General features: G+C 40.4%; 1 protein-coding gene across 2 annotated transcripts in view; it reads left to right on the top strand.

The window, feature by feature from the left end:
- plekha7b (pleckstrin homology domain containing, family A member 7b) overlaps positions 1 to 19,831 on the top strand; it is a 66,129-nt gene that overhangs the window by 19,981 nt on the left and 26,317 nt on the right. For both annotated transcript variants that reach the window (XM_053435679.1, XM_053435760.1), the window contains exons 4-8: positions 13,175 to 13,258; positions 17,260 to 17,368; positions 18,218 to 18,322; positions 18,884 to 18,956; positions 19,465 to 19,565. In XM_053435679.1, the coding sequence (XP_053291654.1) occupies positions 13,175 to 13,258; positions 17,260 to 17,368; positions 18,218 to 18,322; positions 18,884 to 18,956; positions 19,465 to 19,565 (472 nt within the window). The remainder of the gene's footprint in view (positions 1 to 13,174; positions 13,259 to 17,259; positions 17,369 to 18,217; positions 18,323 to 18,883; positions 18,957 to 19,464; positions 19,566 to 19,831) is intronic.

The following is a 19,831-nucleotide window of genomic DNA, read 5'->3' as shown; positions in this document are numbered from 1 at the left end:
TCACAAGACCAAATATATAGTTAATAAGGTCACAGTGACCTTGACATTTTACCTCCAAAATTAAATCAGTTTGTCCTTTAGATAAAATTAATGTTTGTTCCTAATTTGCTGAAACTCCCTCAAAACGTTTTTGAGATTTCATGTTCACAAGAAGGGGACGGACAGTCGGAGGTAATTTCAGAGAGACAACCTGAAAACATATCACCTCCAGCCAGTCGGTATCTGGTATGGAGGCATACAAATGACACTCATGTGATCTTAGTTGGGGAATACTAGAGGACAAGAGGGAACAAACTGACATAAACCACTAATAGCTTGTGTACAACATTAATTCAGAATAGACACAAAGCCATAATCAAACTACATAATGTAACAAGACATTGTAAAAAAATCAGTTTGTACCTCCTGGATTTTTAAGTGTTTTTCCCGGCCACTGTGGGAGTGTGTGCAGGAGGTTCAGTACAGTCATGGAGATGCTGTGTTGTCTTAACCCCGTGTATCACAGTAACGTAACTCCCCTGTGGGAGTGTGTACAGTGGCAGCTTTTACTCTGTGTGCTGTGTGTCTGCTCAGATTCTGTAATGAGAACTGCAGGAGAAAGATGGTGTGCACACACACACACACACACACACACACACACACACACACACACACACACACACACACACACACACACACTCTCTGTTCGGATGTCCTGCAATGACTGGACTGCATGTGGGGGAGAAGATATTCACTGTTCTCGATGACAGTCAGAAATGTCTTTGTTTACCTCAGCTGACACCGAGGCAAACACTGCTGTAAAGACGGGTCTGCTGCAGTAAAGCATATTGCGCTATGCAAGCTCGGACACCCTCAGGACCAAGATTCTCTGCAGCAAAATCTATCAGACTAATCAGATTTGTCTCAGACAGTACCTTCCATATTTATATCCAAATATGATGACAGCATCATTTGCCACCGAACAAAATCCATAAGATCATTATTCTTTATGGTTGATTTTTTAGCCCCCTGGCTAATTTGATACATTACTACACTGTCATCTTGCTGATAGCAGTGTGTGTGTGTGTGTATGTGTGTGTTTGGGGGGGTTATGGGAAAAGGGATGTTTAGCAGTGGGATGTCATTGATGCCTCTGACATGATTGTGTAAGGGCTTTGGACTGAAACTGATTGTTTGAGGATCCAGTGGCTGTTGATCTGCTCCTGTGTTTTTGGACAAAAGCACTGGCAAGTGACACGGCTTCCATGAAATGGCTTTTGGAAACAGGGATTAGCCTGGTTCAGATAATGTAATCCCTGAAGATACGAGGGAAAGCAACCACACCTGTCCCATTTTGCTTATGAAGAGCACATGGTGCATCCGAGCATGGTTAAGCAGATCACAACATGAAGATACCGTTTATTAATATACTACCATGACCAATATCTTATATTACTTATTACGTCAATTCATTATATAACCATAATACTATTGCATGTAAAGAAGCGATGTATGAGAACAATTTGTGTTCAACATGACAACATGACAACTGATTAACATCCATTTGTTTTCACAAGTAGCTGCTCCATCATGCTCATCTGTTTGCTGGAGCTCATCCCAATAACACTTTTAACAACATTTTAGAATCTACACCCACAAATATACTGCCATCAAAACTGTCTCACTTGCTTCTCTACCAACCTTGTCACCCAGCATTTGAGCTGCCCCCCAACCGGATGTACATGCCTGCTTACCAGACATGATCTTATAAGGTGGACACTAGTTCCATTGCTATATTCTGTCTCTTTCTTTGCAAGCATAGTACCAGAGCTGCGGTATATTAGTCATTAAGTGATTGCAGAAGTCACTCATTTGATTTCTGTTTATAATTAACAGAAAAAGTTGAACCAGAGTTTATAATTCTCTGCTATTCTGAGCCACGACCGTCTGTTTCAATTAGACTTTTTTTTGTGATGTTTGATTTATTTCAGATGTTTTAGGATTATGAGGATCAGAGATCAGACGGATAATCTGACCGCAAACATATGCAATTTGTGTGTGTGTGGTGCGACAGATTGTCTTTTTTTAGCAGATGCTGACATAGCCCTGCTGCAGATCATTCATTTGGTTCAGTAAAACCTCTGCGAGCAGGCAGCTCCTCTGAGTTTGAAGACAAATGAAAATGCTTGGAGTCAGTTTAGCTAATGAGAACTGCTGCTGTGTGGGACATGCATTGAGAATCTGCAGGTAGGACTGTGTTGGTTTCTTCTAAATACTTAAAACACTCATCATGTGTTATATCTGTTGATACATGTGTTATTTTAGGTATTGATGCTCAGTTTAGGGATCAGACCTCAGCCACTCTGCTGCACAGAGATTAGACCTCTGATGAAGGCCTTTATCTTGGGCCTAATCATGAGACTTTTTTGGCCTCATGATTGGTTATGATTGTCTTTAACACCAGAAAAGAAAAGCTGACATCAAGTTTCTTTGCCTTTTTTTTACTTTTTATATGTCCATTGGTAGTGATTTAGTGTTTTATTCTCAGGCTGTGCTGCAGAATTAATACAGCATTGAGAACAAGCTGCCTCAGTGTAAATTCTCTCTTAAGCGATAAACTGCAGGATGTGTAGGCAGTTCACATGGGTGCACACATGCAGCTCCATTAGGAAGGGAGACTCAGTTGTATCATAGGAAGGATGCTGTGACAGGCCTGACAGTGATGTGAATGAAAATCAATGACACGTGCAGTAAAGGAAATTATGACGTCGAGCCTGTTTTCCCAAAATGTTCTGCTGCTTCCGCTCCGCTCCCTTTTTTCACCTCTCCAAATTTTGACAATGGGCCAGACTTTTAAGTTTTGCTATTAACCCATTACCTTGATAAAATTGATAACGTGAGAAAAATATTTTCAGCAGTTGTGTTCTACAAGCACGTTTTTCTCAATTTGAAATAGCCTAGTATATTCCTGTAAAAATGTTTCTATTGTGTTGTATTTTATTCCTCTTGAACCATCGTGTAAAATCGCTCCTTCTGAAAGTAATTTTCTTTTTTGAATTGACTTTTGTACATCATCTTCTGCACTAGCTGACAACATAATCAGGCGTCAGACAGTATCAATGTGATATCTGCTTCACTTGAATGCTGTGCCGCTCTGTGTTTTGGTTGAAAGTGTTTGGTGACTGTCTGACCTGGGAGGAAATCAATCTTTCTGCCTGGTCAGTCTGCATCCAGGATGACTCATTGCAGCTATTATACACTGTTTAGTATTGTTGTGGATGAGAACAATGTGTGAGTAGAGGGTGTGAGGGACCATCTTATATTCCTCTATCTTAACTGATATTATCTTCTTTCTTTGATAGTGTTCAGGACCTTAAGCTCTTTAATATTCTTATTTTTATTCGGCTGACTGTGTGATGATCGTTTTGCTAGTTAAGCCTCCTACACACGGGGTGGATCTCCCTGAAGGGATTTAAGGGTGAGTCAGTAAAATTCTAATGAATTACTACTGAAGCATCTTTCTGGGGAATGTTGTGCAAGTTTGTTTTTCCAGATGTTCAGTTTTGAGCTATTGGTGAATATTTCTGCCAATTGAACAGATAATCCAACAGCATTTCACTTGTTTTTCATTTTCAGATTTTATTACATTGAAGCCTCTTGGTAGTTTTAATTTGCTCCGTTACAGATAACATGACTGCCTATGATTTTTCAGCTTTAGAAAAGCTGCATTTCCCATCCCCTCCTGTCCTACATTGCACAGCTAAGCAGTTAGCTGTGTTTGGCTCTGCGGTGTGGGTTGGACTTAGCCGCTGAGACACAGTATATATAGAAGCAGCCCAGTTGCACTCAAGCACCAATGCTCTAGTCCAGTTGTTCATTAGGCACAGGCAATAGTGTGTGCAGGCTCATGTTGCATAAGAAGCAATGAGTGGAATTGAAAGGTTCGTTCTGTGTGATGATTCATTTTTGTCAAGTCTCACTTCATCAAACTGCCAAACAAAGACTCTTTCAGCTCATCTGAATAACTGACTGAAGAGGATTCCAGCATCATATCACATATTCACTACTACACTCTTTAAACAGAATGAAGATGCAGTGGAATGAGCTTGGTTGCCTGTCTACCTTCCCATTACCACATAATGTCACTTAGTGAAGAGCTCAGTGTGTCAGTGTCGGACAGGCGAGGCCAGAAATTGTTTTCGGACAAGCATAAATAATTGCATGGATTTGATTGGATTCCTTCTAATGAGGGTTCACTGCAGACTGATCATCCAGCCGGCTGTGTTAGCTGGCAGTTGCTGTCCATGCTCCATTACCTCAAGGAGCTAATGTTTTCGTCCCTGTCCATTGGTTTGTTTGTCCGTCAGCACGATTACGCAGAAACTACTCAACAGATCTCGATGTAACTTTGTTGAAAGATGGGATAAGAAAGAAGCCATTCACTTTGACATGGATCCAGGACTTTTCTTCCACTTTCTTTAACATTCTGAGAATTTGTCAATCTTAAAAAGAATCAGGCATATGTAAGGGTGTGATATCTATGAGTTATCATCTGTTTACCTCAGTGTGTGTTCACATTTAAGAGACAGTCTTTTACCTAACCTGACTCTGCTTTCCCTGGACTGATTATATCTGCATGTGTAACTTTTCTGCTGATAGTCATCTGCATCAAAGATCAGACATAGCAGAGACAGATTAGTCGTCTGTTCATTGGTTGAGTGCACACATAGATTTATTTGAGAAACTTGATACTCCATGCACGACACAATCAAGATAATCTGCACAGGCACTGCAAGAAAAAAAGAAGAAGAAGCTTATCCCCACCTACTTTCCCCTAAATGTTCTGATTAGACAGTGTTCTTGAAGAGCACTTAGCATATTTTATAAAAAAAATGTCAGCACAGTAGCATTTTTATCAAGCAGCATACTAAATCTGTGGCTGAATCCTCGTCATGCTGTGTAGTGCAGTGCTGCAGCCTGACAGATCCAGTGTGGACAGAACAAGAGGACGTGCAGCTGAACCTCTTGTCCTGCTGAGTGCTGACACTTTGTTTTCACTTTGTAGTCATGCACACGATGTGATGACCTACCTGTGCTTCTCTCATGGCCAAATTCCTCCTTGTAGTATGTGTCACTTATCTACAGCTCCCTCTGACATGCAGTGGCTCAATGCAATGTATAGCACTCATGGAGCCTCAGGGGAACAGAGGTCAGAGGTCATCATGTTGCTTCTCATTAACCTGTGATTTCCTGTGGCAGAGATTGACTCAGTACTGTGGGAGGGGGGGTGTCGGTGTGTTTGTGTCGTTAAACATTGGGTACAAATGGGGCAGGACGGGGATCCGCTATTATTATTTTTATTGTGCTCTTTTTATTAAATTATTCTTTATCAGTAGACAAGCACCAATGATAACATGTAAAAGTAAATGCTGCAGTTCAGACAAGCAGCATACGTCGTGCACTGCCTATCATCTCCTTTACATTGTCAGGTATGTGGTGCTTTTGCTGATTGTCTGTTTTTCTCTTGCTGAGAGATAATTGCTTCGCAAGATCTTGTCTACTATAGCTTTTCAGTCCCACAAGAAGAAATTTGCAGAGCCAGATCGAACCAGCTATGCTGCTGTGATGTTTTGATATAAACAAGGTAGGGTGTCTGTGTTTAGAATACATCCGTTGATCTGATTTATTCTAAATGTGGAGCTGCAACAGAGAGGCTCATCCCACTCACTCTTACTGAGAACATTTACATTGACCTTTTTCTTAACTTTAATCAGGTATATAGACATCCACTGTGGATTATAACAAGCTATTCTCTCCACATGGTTTTTCTAATCTTATTTTGTTTTGGCCAATGCAGACACAGGACATAATTCAACTCTAAGTAAATACATGTTTAGACAGGGAGGGAACAGTGAATATAACATAAAAGGTTTGCCTGACTTTTATTTGAGTTTTACATTTTCTAAAATTCGATTTTACACAATTTGTGCAGGATTATTGATTAACCTCGTTTGAGACCAGGGAGAAGTTGCTGCAAATGGTTGGTTTCTCAAAACTATAGGCATTGATAGACTGGATATACACAATAATTCATTTTAGGAATACCTGCTTAGAAAATCCTATCTTCGAATATAAAGTTACAGTGTAAGAATATCAGACATCTTACAGCCCCTTTTCCCTGCTTGTATTCCCCATAACACACACTCACACTTTCACACACCTCAGGCTGATGATCTGTTATAGCACAAATGAAGAGATGAAACAAGGATGACCACTGGTTTCCCTGGTTCATCATTATTCAGAGAGTAAGATGCAGAGTAACTCTGTGCTGTAAGATATTGACTCTAATGCTGCAGGGTCCCTTCATTGATTCATTCCACAGAGTACTGCTCGCTCCACAAAACTTCCTAACTTTTTCGTTTGTTGCAGCATATCCCTGTCGTCTATTGATCCCTTAGTTAAGTGCTTTTGGAAGTCATTTTGTCGTCATGGTTGGAGGCGTTATAAAACCACAATTTCTTTGATGAATTACCTCTAATCACCCTTTATAATTATTTATCAGTCAGCTATGTTCGTGCCAATAGAGCATAAGAATTGCTGACATGTATGTATCTTTTGCTGAAGCTATTCGCTCTCTCGCTGCAGGCTGTTGCTGGAAGAATTTCAGGTTATTACAAGTTTATAAACCAATACTATACCTTTTCATGTACAGAACCGTTTTACAGGCTTTTGGCTATTTGTAATAGCTTTTTTGTCCTTTTTTGCAATTTCATTGGAGTTTGAGAAATAGAAATTCCAATTGAGCAGGCATGAAATGATGGCAACAACTCTTTTTGGCAGAAGATTAGTAAATCCGCAGCAGAAAAAGAAATAATCAGTGTTTTTACTCAGAGCACTGGTTCTGTTTTAGAGCTAGATTGGAACGTTGGAAGTGTTTTCTTGCATCCTAATTCTTTATTATTGGCCCACAACAGGCCTTTCTCGTATTCACTGAGACGTATTCAGCGGTTGCTTTGCTTATGTTTTGGAACAGCATGGCCCAAAGGACCATTGTGACTGCACTGAAATGTGCTGTGTCAGAAGTGTGTGTGTGCTGAATGTTAATAATGTGACAGCTCTTTCACTTTCTGCCAAACCCTCTCTCTGATTGGCTCAGACCCTGGCAACCCTTTTGCACTTGTCTCTGCTTTGCATTGGGCCTGTTTGAGCCTGTCTGTGCTTCTCTTTGGTTCTGCTCGAGTGGCTTGCTGGATGACTGCGAGCTCCATATGAGTACAGCACAGAGCAGGTGTTTTCCTGTTTTATTGATGCTGTTTCAGAGTAATGTACACGCATGCATAGCTAGCTGCTGTAGAGTTGTAATCAATGTGCAATAGTGTCAAATCCGCTTTGAGTTTCTGCAGCTGTAGACAATGACGATGATGGTGATAGTAGTAAGTGAGTGCAATTACAGGGAAAGGCCAGTGTGAAGTGAATGACAGGGAAATCTCCCGATAACTCCAAGCAAAGGCTGACGAGATCATTCTGAGTAAATGTCAGGGAGAGACGCAGCGAGCGAGGCTGCTGCAGTGCTCTGCACTGAAACTGATAAAGGTCAGGCAACATGTGCAAATCCTGCTGCAGAATGCTTATCTCCTTAATGGCTCCCTGTGCCTGGATGTACTCTGCACAAACCACTGTTATTTAGGCTCGGTTAATTTTGCCTGCTCGGCTCGGGATGCTGCAGGGTGTGTCTGGGAGTCAGTAATATCTCCCTCTCTCTACTTAATGTCCTGTCACACTCCGCCACACAGGAACACTGCCTGCGCAGGCTGCCTTACACACAGACATGGCTGCAGTCACTGCACTTCAGTGTTGGTTCATGGGAATTTCATTTTACCTGACATTTTGATTATACAGAAGAACATCTTCATCCCACTAACAATGTGCTGATGTTCGTCATAGCTAATTGAATTGTTCTGGAAATTAATGCAGCCATCAGATTAAATGAAATGGTTGTTGTTGTTGTGTGCTCTCTGGTGATTAGTGGAATTGATTTGTGTTTTATTATCAAAGCTACAATGTACTGTAGGCATCGTTGACTCTTACACTACACTGGTTTTAGAGATTTGTTTCTGTTCCTCTGCTATGATGATCACAGATTCACCTTTATTGATCAGTGGATCTCATAATTAGGTTTTATTGTGCACATATGAAAATCTTACAAAAACAAGGGTTATGTGGTCAATAAAATGAGTGATGCCTTCAGTTTTGAAATAACAATTAGCGGAAGACTTTTACATACTCGTTCTACTATTTTGAAACACTATAGCTTGGATTTTGACAAGGAAATGAATGGAGGAGTTTCCAATTGTTAAACATAAACATCATATAACATTGAACAAACAATAACCATAATTTAATGTAATTAGTGACAATTCAAATGTATTCTTCTTTAGTTAATAATAGGATTTTAATAGTAAGTTTTAAATGGACATGCAAAACAAATATAACCTCTTGTTATTGGGGCTCCTGTTCTTAGTGGGCTGGCTCTTATTTGAGTCTGAATGTACAGTACTTCAAGTTAGGAGAGGTGTCATTGCATTAAACTTCCAAATAAAAAAAAGACAAAAACTAGAGTCCAAAGAAAATACACAAAGTACTGAAGCCTCTGCTGCTTTAGCTTGGATTATTTACCACAGGCCTTCAGTATGTTGGTACCACCTGCTCCCGCCTGCATTCCTCAGGATTAGTTTAAATTCCCTCTTAACTCAGAGCAGTGCATCAAAATGTAGACACCGATGACCCTGAGGTGCCCTTGAAGAGGTGATCTATTTTTAAAGTTTTTAAAAGTATTTTAATCCCAAATTGTTGTATATCTGTCCCACTCAACACTCAGTTTGACATGTGTTTAATATGAATCTTGTTTTAAGTATAGGTTTAACAATCCACTGACAACATAGCAGGCATTTAGATAAAGCTGTTGTAAATGCTGCAGCTGTTTAAGGGGCTCCTGTACCTCTTGTTTTTATGTGAAGTCCAAAATTGAACTTGGAGCAACAAAGTGGTGAAAGGAGGTTAATATACTAATTGAAAAAAAAAAAAACTAAATTGCCAACATGCCGCCTTCTTTATCTCTGTAGTTGCAATGCTGCCACTCAGAGGATACCAGTGGCATATCCCTGTTACAAACACCACCCAAAATACCTCTAAACAATGGCAGCTTCAGTATTGTAGGAATTCTGTCAGTGCAGCAAAAAAGGTTCAAGGAATTGGCAATTATCCAACCAATTAAAAAAAGACCTCCTCATTTTTCTCGTGGCTGCATCATCAATGCCAGTTTATCTTGAACAGCAGCTACATAACTTGTTATTTCCTGGAAAGAGGTGATTCTGTACCAAGGAAAAGGGAGTAAGAGGTGGAGAGAGGGAAGTATAAAATGGAAAGGGAGGAGGATCTGGTAAGCGACAGAGGTATTCCCCTGATGGGAGGGAGCTAGATCTCGACTATCCAGTCTGCTGGTGTGGGATGAAACTCTCACACATCACGAAGGATAAAAAAACGGAGAAACTCCTGTCCTCATCGTGCCGGCTCCTCTTTTTACTCCGCTCCTCGCGGGCAGCCAGCTGCTACGAGAGACCCTCTCTGCACCCCCCACCTGCTTCGATAATGCAGAGGAGAGGATTTCCATGACCTGCGGCACCACAGCGAGACCTAACAGCTGATTCACGATGATTCACTTTCTCTCAGCGGGTGAGACTGTCTCCACTGTGCGAGTGTGACAGAGCGGAGCAGGAGAGCTGTGCCGGTAGTGAGCGCTCAGGTTTACAGGAGTTTTCTGTTTCCCCTGGTGGGAGATTCTTTCTCAGGGACAGCGGTGTAAACAGATACAGGGGTTGAGACTGTAAGCGGATGGTGTGATTCCTGTCCGTGATGGATGGTGAGCAGCAGTTTGGAGCCTCAGTGTGTTGCTATGGTTCTGGAAAAAGAGGGAGGAAAGGAGGTGGTCAAGCTACAGAGCCTTATTGCCCCTGGGGCCTCGGCTGCCTTGATTATGTCCCCGTGTCAGACAGGGATTACACCGGGCCTCTTGTTTGTTTTAAAACAACAGTGGTATGGTATGCCTGGTGTTGCAGCATGGAAGAGAGGTATAGGTAGAGAGAGGTAGAGGTAGAGAGAGAGAGAGAGAGAGAGAGAGAGAGAGAGAGAGAGAGAGAGAGAGAGAGAGAGAGAGAGAGAGAGAGAGAGAGAGAGCATATGTACACATTGTTTGAGCTGCAGTGCTGCTGTTTCTACACATTTCTTATAAGAAGCTTTGGCTGAAATCAAAACCATGTTATCATTTCATTCTCAGGTTCATCCCTGGTCATAGCTGAGTTCTCGTACTTTATATCACATCAGTTTTGTTTATGGAAAATCCTCAAGTTGCTGCGGTAGTTTTTCTGCATCAGAATAACAATTGGGTCACAAAAAACGTAGCTTGAGAGTCCCCTCTTTACTCCGTTAGGACTGATCTCTTGTTTACGTTGATGTGACACCACTTCTGCTGTACATGTTAACATTGAGAGATGCCCTCTTGAGCCTCTCTGCAAGGACAGATGCCGGTCATTCTTTCTTGCCTAATGGAGGCAGGAACTCCACTTGACCCGATGTCTTGTTTTTCAGAGAGCATATACTAGTGATGTGAGACAATGTCTGCTTTGTAATTCAATTATTCTTGAATCTTAAATTGAGCATCATAGAACTGAGATGTTTTGTTAATTGTTTCATCTTTGGGAAGATTTCGGATTGACTAACTGATGAATCACTAAATTTGGCTTCTTGAGATTCAAGGGGCTCTGTACAGCTGTTATGAGTCACACACATTTAGCTGTTTTGAATGTGAAGAAAATCTTGACCTTACTATGATCACACTTCATGTAAAGATAAAAAGAAACTGTTGATTTCTTTCAGTTATATACAAATGTATATGTGGAGTATTTTTGCTTTAGAGGTTGAAATCAAGTAATATATTTTTACTGTATCTCTGTTTTACACCATAAACAAGTTACTGATAAGAGCAGGCGTGATTGTGTTAAAGATTAACAGCACTCAAATCAATGTGCAAAACAAAGCTTAAACTGAAGCTGAACTGATCTGATCTGACCACAAAGAATATAAATGACATGATGACTATACGAAATGAATCTTCACCTCACAGAATCAGATTTGTGAAGTTCAATTCTGGCAACTTCTTCTGACTTTCTGTTTCTCCATGACACAATCCAGAATGCAGAGTGCTAACTCATCTCAACTAGAGTCCATTTCCCGCTTTGGGACACTGTTGTCACAAGCGCTGATGGAAGGAATTGTTCTGCAAACAAATGGACCCACTGTGCTGCAGTGTTCTTACACTAACTGGGGATGCTGCAAATTCCGTGACAAATAGTTCAGAAGTAATGCGGCTAAAACAAAAGCCTAAAGAATGCACATTCCTAATTAACAGGGGGAGGCTGGTGCAGTGCTGACTTTGTTCAGAGCAGCTCAGCAAATTATGAATCACTAACAGGAACCATCCTGGACAAACCTGCATATATCTACATGTATGTGTGCATGTGGGATCAAAACACTCATTCATGAGTAGATGTAATGTTTTGTTTATAGTTGGTGACAGGTAGTTTTTGTGTGCACGATTGCTCAGCATCACTCCTGTTCAATACGCCCCTGAACTTTTCTGAAATGTCAAATCATTAATCTTTCCTGTCGGCTCAGTTTGTTCCCCCTCCCACTGCTGCATGGTGATGCAACGGGGCACCACGTTCAGTTTGTATATGTTTCTGCACCTTTATATTCCTGAAACTGTGCAGCTGTTCCTCTGCTGTTTCAGCCCTGTAACTGCTATGTACCCTTGGAATGCTTTAAGTGAGGGTTGTGTAAACATTTTAATCTCAGCTATTTGTTTATCTGTACCTGTGTGTATGTGTATATATATCCTAATAGTTGATAAACCGTCCATCCCTACGACTCTATTGCTGTAGTGGGCTTTTGTGTAAAAAGGGAGAAAATCTAAATGAAATGGAAAACCAAAGACAGTGAGTGACTGGGGCTCCACTTTCTATGACAGATGATTCAACATTGGATAAATACGTCAGTGATTAAAATTAAAATTTCTTTTCATATATAAAACATAATCCAAGTGAAGTATGAGAAAGAAAGTTTTCCAGTTTGATGTGTGTGAATGTGTCCATCAGTGTGTTTGACAACAAATGTTGATACAGCAAGACAGAGTTGGACAATATTTCAAAAGAATATAAGTGCTATGATATTAGACTAATTACTTTCTCGGATATTGTTTTCTATTATTGTAAAACAGTAAAAGCACCCAAATTATGTCTGTGTTTATTGTAATGTGTAGAGTCTTACTGGTTTATATGTTGGCTTCTAATATCGGCCGATATGCGCCTTTCACAGAAGCATCAGTTTCTGCATTTATATTATTTGCCAATATGAAAACTTTTATCTGACATAATAAACAAAGCATTTATGTTTAATATTTTCTTTTAAAATAGATTTATTTTCTTAATTTAAGTTCTATATATCTGGTTGTATTTGCGTTTTCTTTTTATGTATTTTATGGTTAAACTGTAAAATATCAAGCCTAAAATACATTTCTTTGTCAAAAGAATTTGATAACAACATCTTTGGAATCATGGCCATTTGTTTTAATATATGTATCAGCCAATATATATATTTGAATTTTATACTTACTTATATATTTAAATCCATATCATATGTAAATAAACAATAGACAACAACTAATATAAACCAGTCATGGCACAATATGTCAGCCAGCTCAGCACCATGATTCACATGTCTGTTTCGTATTCTGTGCTTTGACAGTAACATGCGTTTATGCTCTAGTTAAAGCAATAAATGGCCCCATCTAATTGAAATCAATAAAGCCTGGTGGGCTGGCGGAAGCAGAGTGCTGAGCTCTACATTTTGCGTCAAAGAAAATGAGCTGTGCTTCCTGACCTTGCTTTAGAGCTACCATAGATTTCTGTTTACTATTGACTGAGGCATCATCAGGAGCTTTCTTTGTATGTAACTTTAATCAGTAGCCAAATTTAAAAAATACAAAAAACATGGAGGGAGCAGGACTATGATTAATGATGTGATTCTCAATTTCATTTTCTCCCCTGGTGCTGTTTTCTCTCTATCTCCCTGCCGCCTGCAGCCACAACCTGAGGATGACATCGTTCCGGCATCCTGTCACCGGACAGATTTCCCCTGAAAACACAGAATACACTCTACAAGACAGGTGAGTGGCTCTTTTCTCTTCATGTGCCTGAGACGTTTGCCACATGCTCAGATGAACAGAGGGGTCACTTCAAGGTCATATTGTGGGGGTGGAAATTGCAGGAAGAAGAAGAATAAAAACTTGACTTTCAATTAACACATCTGGAGTCATGAAACTGTCCCATCAATCATTGGGTTTATGTTAATGTTGGCTTCATTACGGATGTGATGTAAGTTTATTTAGGTCCATCGGAGCTGTTTCTCTGTGTTGATGAAGTCATAAAAGCAGAAAGCTGAATGTTCTTCAGACTTGATCACTGATAGACTTTCCCAGAGGATAGCAATATTGTCTTTTCATTTACTACAGTATGTACTTGTCATGACACGGGAGTCCGATTTATTGTCATTCTTTTATATTGGTGTGTGAATCTCATCCTGCCGAGCCATCAAAGCTGTTTGGCAGATTTAGAGCACAATATAAAGCAGCAGGTGTCGGATCGTATTTAAGCTGCCGCTTGTAAGACGACCACACATAGAAGAGAGTTTCCACTGAGGCAGAAGCGTGTTGAGTGACCTCTGCATTCTCACTAATTAAAAGCTGTTTTGTTGCGGCAATGCAAAACTGATTGTGATTCATCCGCACCCTCCTTCTGTCAGTCATTTCCTCAAACCCCACATTATCCCTGCTTCGGGGCTGCTCAGCGAGGGATTTGTAAACCATCAAGCGGCTTTAAAGTTATGGTTGCCTCACTCAACTGCCTCATGTTTTCATCAATAACAAAATGACTCTGTTACTCTGACATGCTAGTCCTAAGCTCTTAAACGTGTTATAGTAAGAATAGCATCAGTTTAATGCCCCTGTCACAACAACATGACGAGGATGTCAAGTAGCGGGCGAGACAAGGTTAAGAAACCCAGTCATAGCACATTCAGTGAGCATATTAAAATGTCATGCATTCTCCAGCCTAGTTCTGTGTTGAACTTTGAACTTCAGCCATCGAAGAGAAGCTTTGTACACACAGCAACAATATCGCAACCAAAATCAATAGAGAGTTCTGAGCAACGACCGAGACAGATATAGAAAAATATTCAAACACGTTTTACCTCCTGGGCCTGAGCCAATATTTGAAAAACAGTGATGTCAGGATAGTGGTGAGTTACACATGCAATACAGTGTCATATGCAGCTGAAGCACAGCAGGGCAGGTGGGCCTGTCTGCTTAGAGATGAGATGCACACAGAGAAAGAGATATCTAGTGAGTTAATGCTGAATCGTGCCTACTGCAGAGGGCTATAAAAACTTTATGGATTTCTTTTACTTTTTATCGAGGTGTATTTAACTTCAAATTACCGAGCTCTCTTCCGACCGGGCTTCCGAACACACCCCCACTCGATGTGTTAATCAGAGAACTTGTGTAAGATCAAGTGACATTTGTAAAATGAGGCCAGATCAGTGTTAACATTGGAACGGGCCCTGAAATCACCACTTTAAAACACCACTTAAACACTTATTCAGCATTTTCATTGAAAGCTACAGAGACTTTTCGGGGATTTGTTGGTTGCACTAGTTTAATACCACTAATTAAATAAGAGATCCCATTTATTCCAAACCCCATTGTTTTGTAGCTCACTCAAACTCTGCTAACTCCAGAAAGTTAAGGCAGTAGAGTTATGCTGACTTTATTTTCAAGACTGTGGCTCAAGCTCCAAAAACACTAAATCCCAAATTACCTATAAATCCAACTATTACAGCTGAGTAGGTTTCCTTGTGAGAAGTAAACCTATCCTTGTTTGAAATTGGGGCATTACCCTTTATGGCTGTGTCTGTTTTTCGTCTTCTCCTATTTTATCCATCTCCTCATTTCGAGTCCTCTTTCCTTCTGGGTAAAATCCTGTTGAAGACTTGAGTGTGCAGCGTGTGACAGTTTTAGTATTGAATGTGTGTGGCAAAGGGGTGACCTCACCTCAACTGCAAAACATTGCTGTTCTCTGACATGGTGAGGTTAGTGGTGCCACTCTGTGTATAATGATGTCTGAAAGGGAAGTGGGGTGCATGAGTCCCAGGCTCACTTCCAAGTGAAGGGGACCACAGTGGGTTCCCTGGAGACCTGTATGGGATTGAGGGCAGAGCAGGAAACAGATCCTCAGGAAGCCCCTCACCACGCAGAGGTCGATCAGCCGATGCTCTGCTGGTCCGAGAGCTTGGACTCTGGTATAGATTATCACACATGATCAGTTTGTCAAATCTCTTTATAAGCACCAGCCGCCTGAAAGGATTTTTCAAAACGTCACATTTGCCCTCATTTCCATCATAGCGGGAGAAGCAGGAATATATGAGGCTTAGTGTCGTTTCCCCTTCTTTGCTGTCTGATGTGAAATATCGCCACTCTCAACCACACGCCACAACAAATCTCCTGGGGACCTGCTCCAGTGACAGAGATGGTAAACAGTAAGAAAGTGTCACATAAAACAGCGGAGTCCCCTTCATGTGAGAGAAACATCCCCTGATAATGTTATCTGCAGTCCACACTGTGAGTGCAGATACTGTACGTCTTGCTCCACTGTGCTCTCTCTCTTTTTTTACCCTTGTTCTACCTGCTTTTTTGCTTTAGTCTCTGACACCCATCTTGAGTTTATCTCCTTCTCCTCAGCCTCAGTGTTGTACATCACACAAAGCAGGGAAAAATAAGATTGGTGCCGCTTTTAAACCCTTTGCATAACAATGCAGGAGGCAGAGGGACTTGGCACATATTCATTCTGCTCAGACCTGGAACCAACATCAATACTGAATAACCTCGTGATCGGATCTCACTTACTAAGTCTATATGGAAATACACTCATACCGTGTGTCGCCTGTTTACAAAGAAGATAATATGTTGTTTTCAGCTGTTCCAACTACACAGATGTGTAGTAGATGTGCTGTAAATGTGTGTGTAGGTGTGAGAAGGAGAGGTAGAGAGGGGGAAAGAGTGGAGCTAGAAGGGGCTGAAGGATTCAAAGCACGGAGCTTGACAATGAAACAAGATTTTACTCATTTGAAAAAATAGAAAATCAATATGTAGCAGCCCTTTGTGGGGATGGCTACAAATAATACAAAATATAGACACAGGGATGTGTGACAATACTTTGGGTTCATCATGGAACTAGCCGGTTAGAAGACGACACCTGTACCTGACCAGGATGGATGTTAAGACCAGGTCTGCTCGGGGGTCTTGTTCCTGTCAGTTGCAGATCAGTTAGACTGACTGTACTCAAGTTCTGAAGATGTTTCAGGAGTTTTCCTTCTCTTCTGGCAATGTTGTCAAGTTAATCAAGTTTCTTGTTTAGGAGATGAGATGCAACACTTTGAAAAGTCATGACATAACATTTTGTAAATCATGTTATCATTATAACAGAATCATTTCGAATGATGTTGGCTCTGAGCTGTAACAGTTCTGTTTATTTAATTGTAATGTCCATTTTTATTGAAAAGAATATAAACTATAAATATCCTTTGCTTACCTATGTAAGAAATAATATTATTTGTAAGTTTTGTATTTAAATAGGAATGTACCATAACAGAAAAGTATAGACTCTGATGTGTTTTGATCCCAAAGACCATTTTAACCTGTAAAACCACTTACTAACTTTAATGTCCAGGGTTTTGTTTCTCCTATGCGCTTGTGTGTCTGGGTGGGTATTTGTTATAACATTAGACTTTTTTTGTTGTTGTTTCTTTTGTTTGGGCCTGTTATCTCGGCATGTATAAGGAGCCCGCCCTGGGGTGAGTGTCAGACCAAGTCTCACTGACGTGTTTGGATCAGAAAGCTTCCACTGTTAACACGTCCCCTGCAGAGCCATTGGCTATGTGACATGTTGCATGGCGTTGTCAGGAAATAGCCATATCCTTTCCATCTGAAAGCTCGGCACAGGGCTGCACTGTTTCACTGCTTGTCTGGACTTTGTCAGAGGAGGCGTCACTGTCCGATGCTTCTCATCCTGTCTGTTAGTGATCTCCCTCTATTCGCTGCCTTCTCAACTGCAGGATAGATGCCCGTATGTCCAAGTCAGCCAACATCCAGAGATCCCCCAGCATGGTCACAGAGTCCTCCAAGGGTGGGACCCCAGCTGCTCTGGATACCTCAGGGTCAAAGGTGAGCAGAGTTCAACCTTTTACAAATATGTTTTACTGTAAAACCTGAAATATGTAATGATATTTTAAGAGTTTTTTTATACTGAATTGCTATAGAGCTCTATCACTGTTAATTCTCATGTTGATAAATGGGTTTAATCAACTCAGAGACATTATCTCATTCTGATTAATGATTCAGTCATTGTTCAAGCTTAATAAGACTCTTTTACTCATCCCCTTGGATTGAACAGGCTTGTGTGCATCCTTGCTTTTGTTTCCACAATGACCATGTCAATTATTGCTGAATATGTGAAACACCACAGAAGCAAAAGACAGTAGAGTCACATAGGAATCCTAAATTGTACCTCGCAAAGACATTGAACTTGAAGGTAGAGAATATTTTTTCAGATTTTGTCTATTTAAAACAATAATTATGTCACGTGTTTGTATAAACATTTAACAAAGGAATTCTTGTCACCTCACAGTTGTCTCTTTGTCTTATTTTAAGTTGGACAACGTGACAGCCAAAGTTATTTATATGTAGCAGAACACCTGAGAAAAAGTATGATTTCATTTCCTCTGATAATTTGTGGTCTGAAATGACCTTGTCTAAAAATAAGCCTGATTATAAATGGACGCCTCCCCAGGAACAGTCACTTGGTATTTCCTCTTCTCATTGTGGTTGTTAAAGAAGGAAGTTCCAGGAAAAAAACCATTTTACTCTTTTTGTTTTTGTATTCTTTGCACCAACATTGTCCCGGAAACTTTAATATTACTAATAATTACCCCATGTTTCCTCAGGTAATCAAAGTAAATAGACACACAGTTCTTCAGCACAGCCAACTCTGTTTTTTTTTTTTTTTTTCTGCAGGGCTCCAGAGGTTTGGGGAAAGTTCACAGTTTTGGCAAGAGGGATCATGCTATTAAAAGAAACCTCAACATCCCAGTGGTGGTGAGAGGCTGGCTCTACAAACAGGTGAGCTGCACTTCCTCTGCTCCTGGTGAAAACCCCACCTGTCACTTATCTATCAGCTAAGTTAACAGTTTGAGAACTTAAATTTGTTTAATTTTTATTTTTTTAAGCCGAACATTCTCTATTTCCTCCTCTTCAAAAACTAGAGGATTTGCTCTTGGACTTAAGTTCTAATATCTGACATTTGTTGGTGGAAGTTTTTAATCGATTATCATACGAATAAAAAAACTATATTGAAAATAATCGCTAGTTGCAGCCTGGCAGATGCTAAAAAGTTAAAACCGATTAAAATCTCTCACTTCACATCATAGTCATAATAGTTGCATATTGATCGGTTGACCTTCCATGCAGAAAGTGAGATCCATCTGTATCTGTGTGTGATGTGACCTTGTGAACAAAGGATAAACAGTTGATATCAGTATTCACGGGCTTTAAAGTTTGTATCAGGACTGTATTATTTTATATATAGCACTTTATTCCTCTTTTGAAATACAAAAGAGGAATGTGTTTCCTGGGAGGAGGGTTTCTAAGTACACTCTGCTGTGTTTCTCCCTTCACCTCCAGGACAGCTCTGGAATGCGACTGTGGAAAAGGAAGTGGTTTGTTTTGTCAGACTTCTGCTTGTTTTACTACAAAGGTGAGTGTGTGGAAAGTCCACTTGGCTCTGGATTAAGGGGAAATAAATAAAGTGATTTTGGTTGTGAAATCACACATAACAACATTTAGAGATCTCCTCTGTGGGAAGATACAGTTATTGATTGATGACACCCTCTAATTAGACGTATGACACCCACTGCTATCACTGACTCTCCCTGGCTTTCTCCTCCCCTCCTTTCTCCCTCCCCATTAACTTGAGTGTTTTATTATGGGATGTGATCTCTGCTTGTGTTGCCATAGCATCTACCTCCTCTCCTCCATTAATCATACTGAATAATAGATAAGCCACATGCCACCTCGTGCCACACGTTGCCACAACATAGCCCTGCCCAGAAAAGAGTCACCCATGAATTATGCCTCATTGATCCTCCTGCTGTTCATTAACCTGCCATCAGCCATTCACATTGTAAAAGATCTCTTGGCAAATGTAAAGACTGTTGTATTGGATGCCAGTAACAATAGTCTATGTGTGTGTTGTTGGTTCATAGACAGCCGAGAGGAGGCCGTGCTCGGGAGCATCCCTCTGCCCAGTTATGTCATTGCACCAGTTGAGCCTGATGACCACATCAACCGCAAATATGCTTTCAAGGTAACACTGAAGTGTCACTGAGTCAGACATATGAAATCATGTGTGTGTGTAAAATGAGAGATCAAGAAATATTACAGTTATGTACAAAAAAATTTGGATCAGGTCATCATCATTATTAGTACATCAGATATTTAACGTTTATTTTATTAATGAAAACCTTTACTGCTGTTACAGCATGAAAGCATTAACACTGATATGTTGAAAAGCTGGCTTGCCTCATTTTGTTGAATTAAAAAACATTTTTACTTATATTTACATTTCTGTGC

Source organism: Pleuronectes platessa, chromosome 1 (genome assembly GCF_947347685.1).
Source record: "Pleuronectes platessa chromosome 1, fPlePla1.1, whole genome shotgun sequence".
Taxonomy (NCBI): domain Eukaryota; kingdom Metazoa; phylum Chordata; class Actinopteri; order Pleuronectiformes; family Pleuronectidae; genus Pleuronectes; species Pleuronectes platessa.
This window is presented reverse-complemented; position numbering and strand designations above follow the sequence as displayed.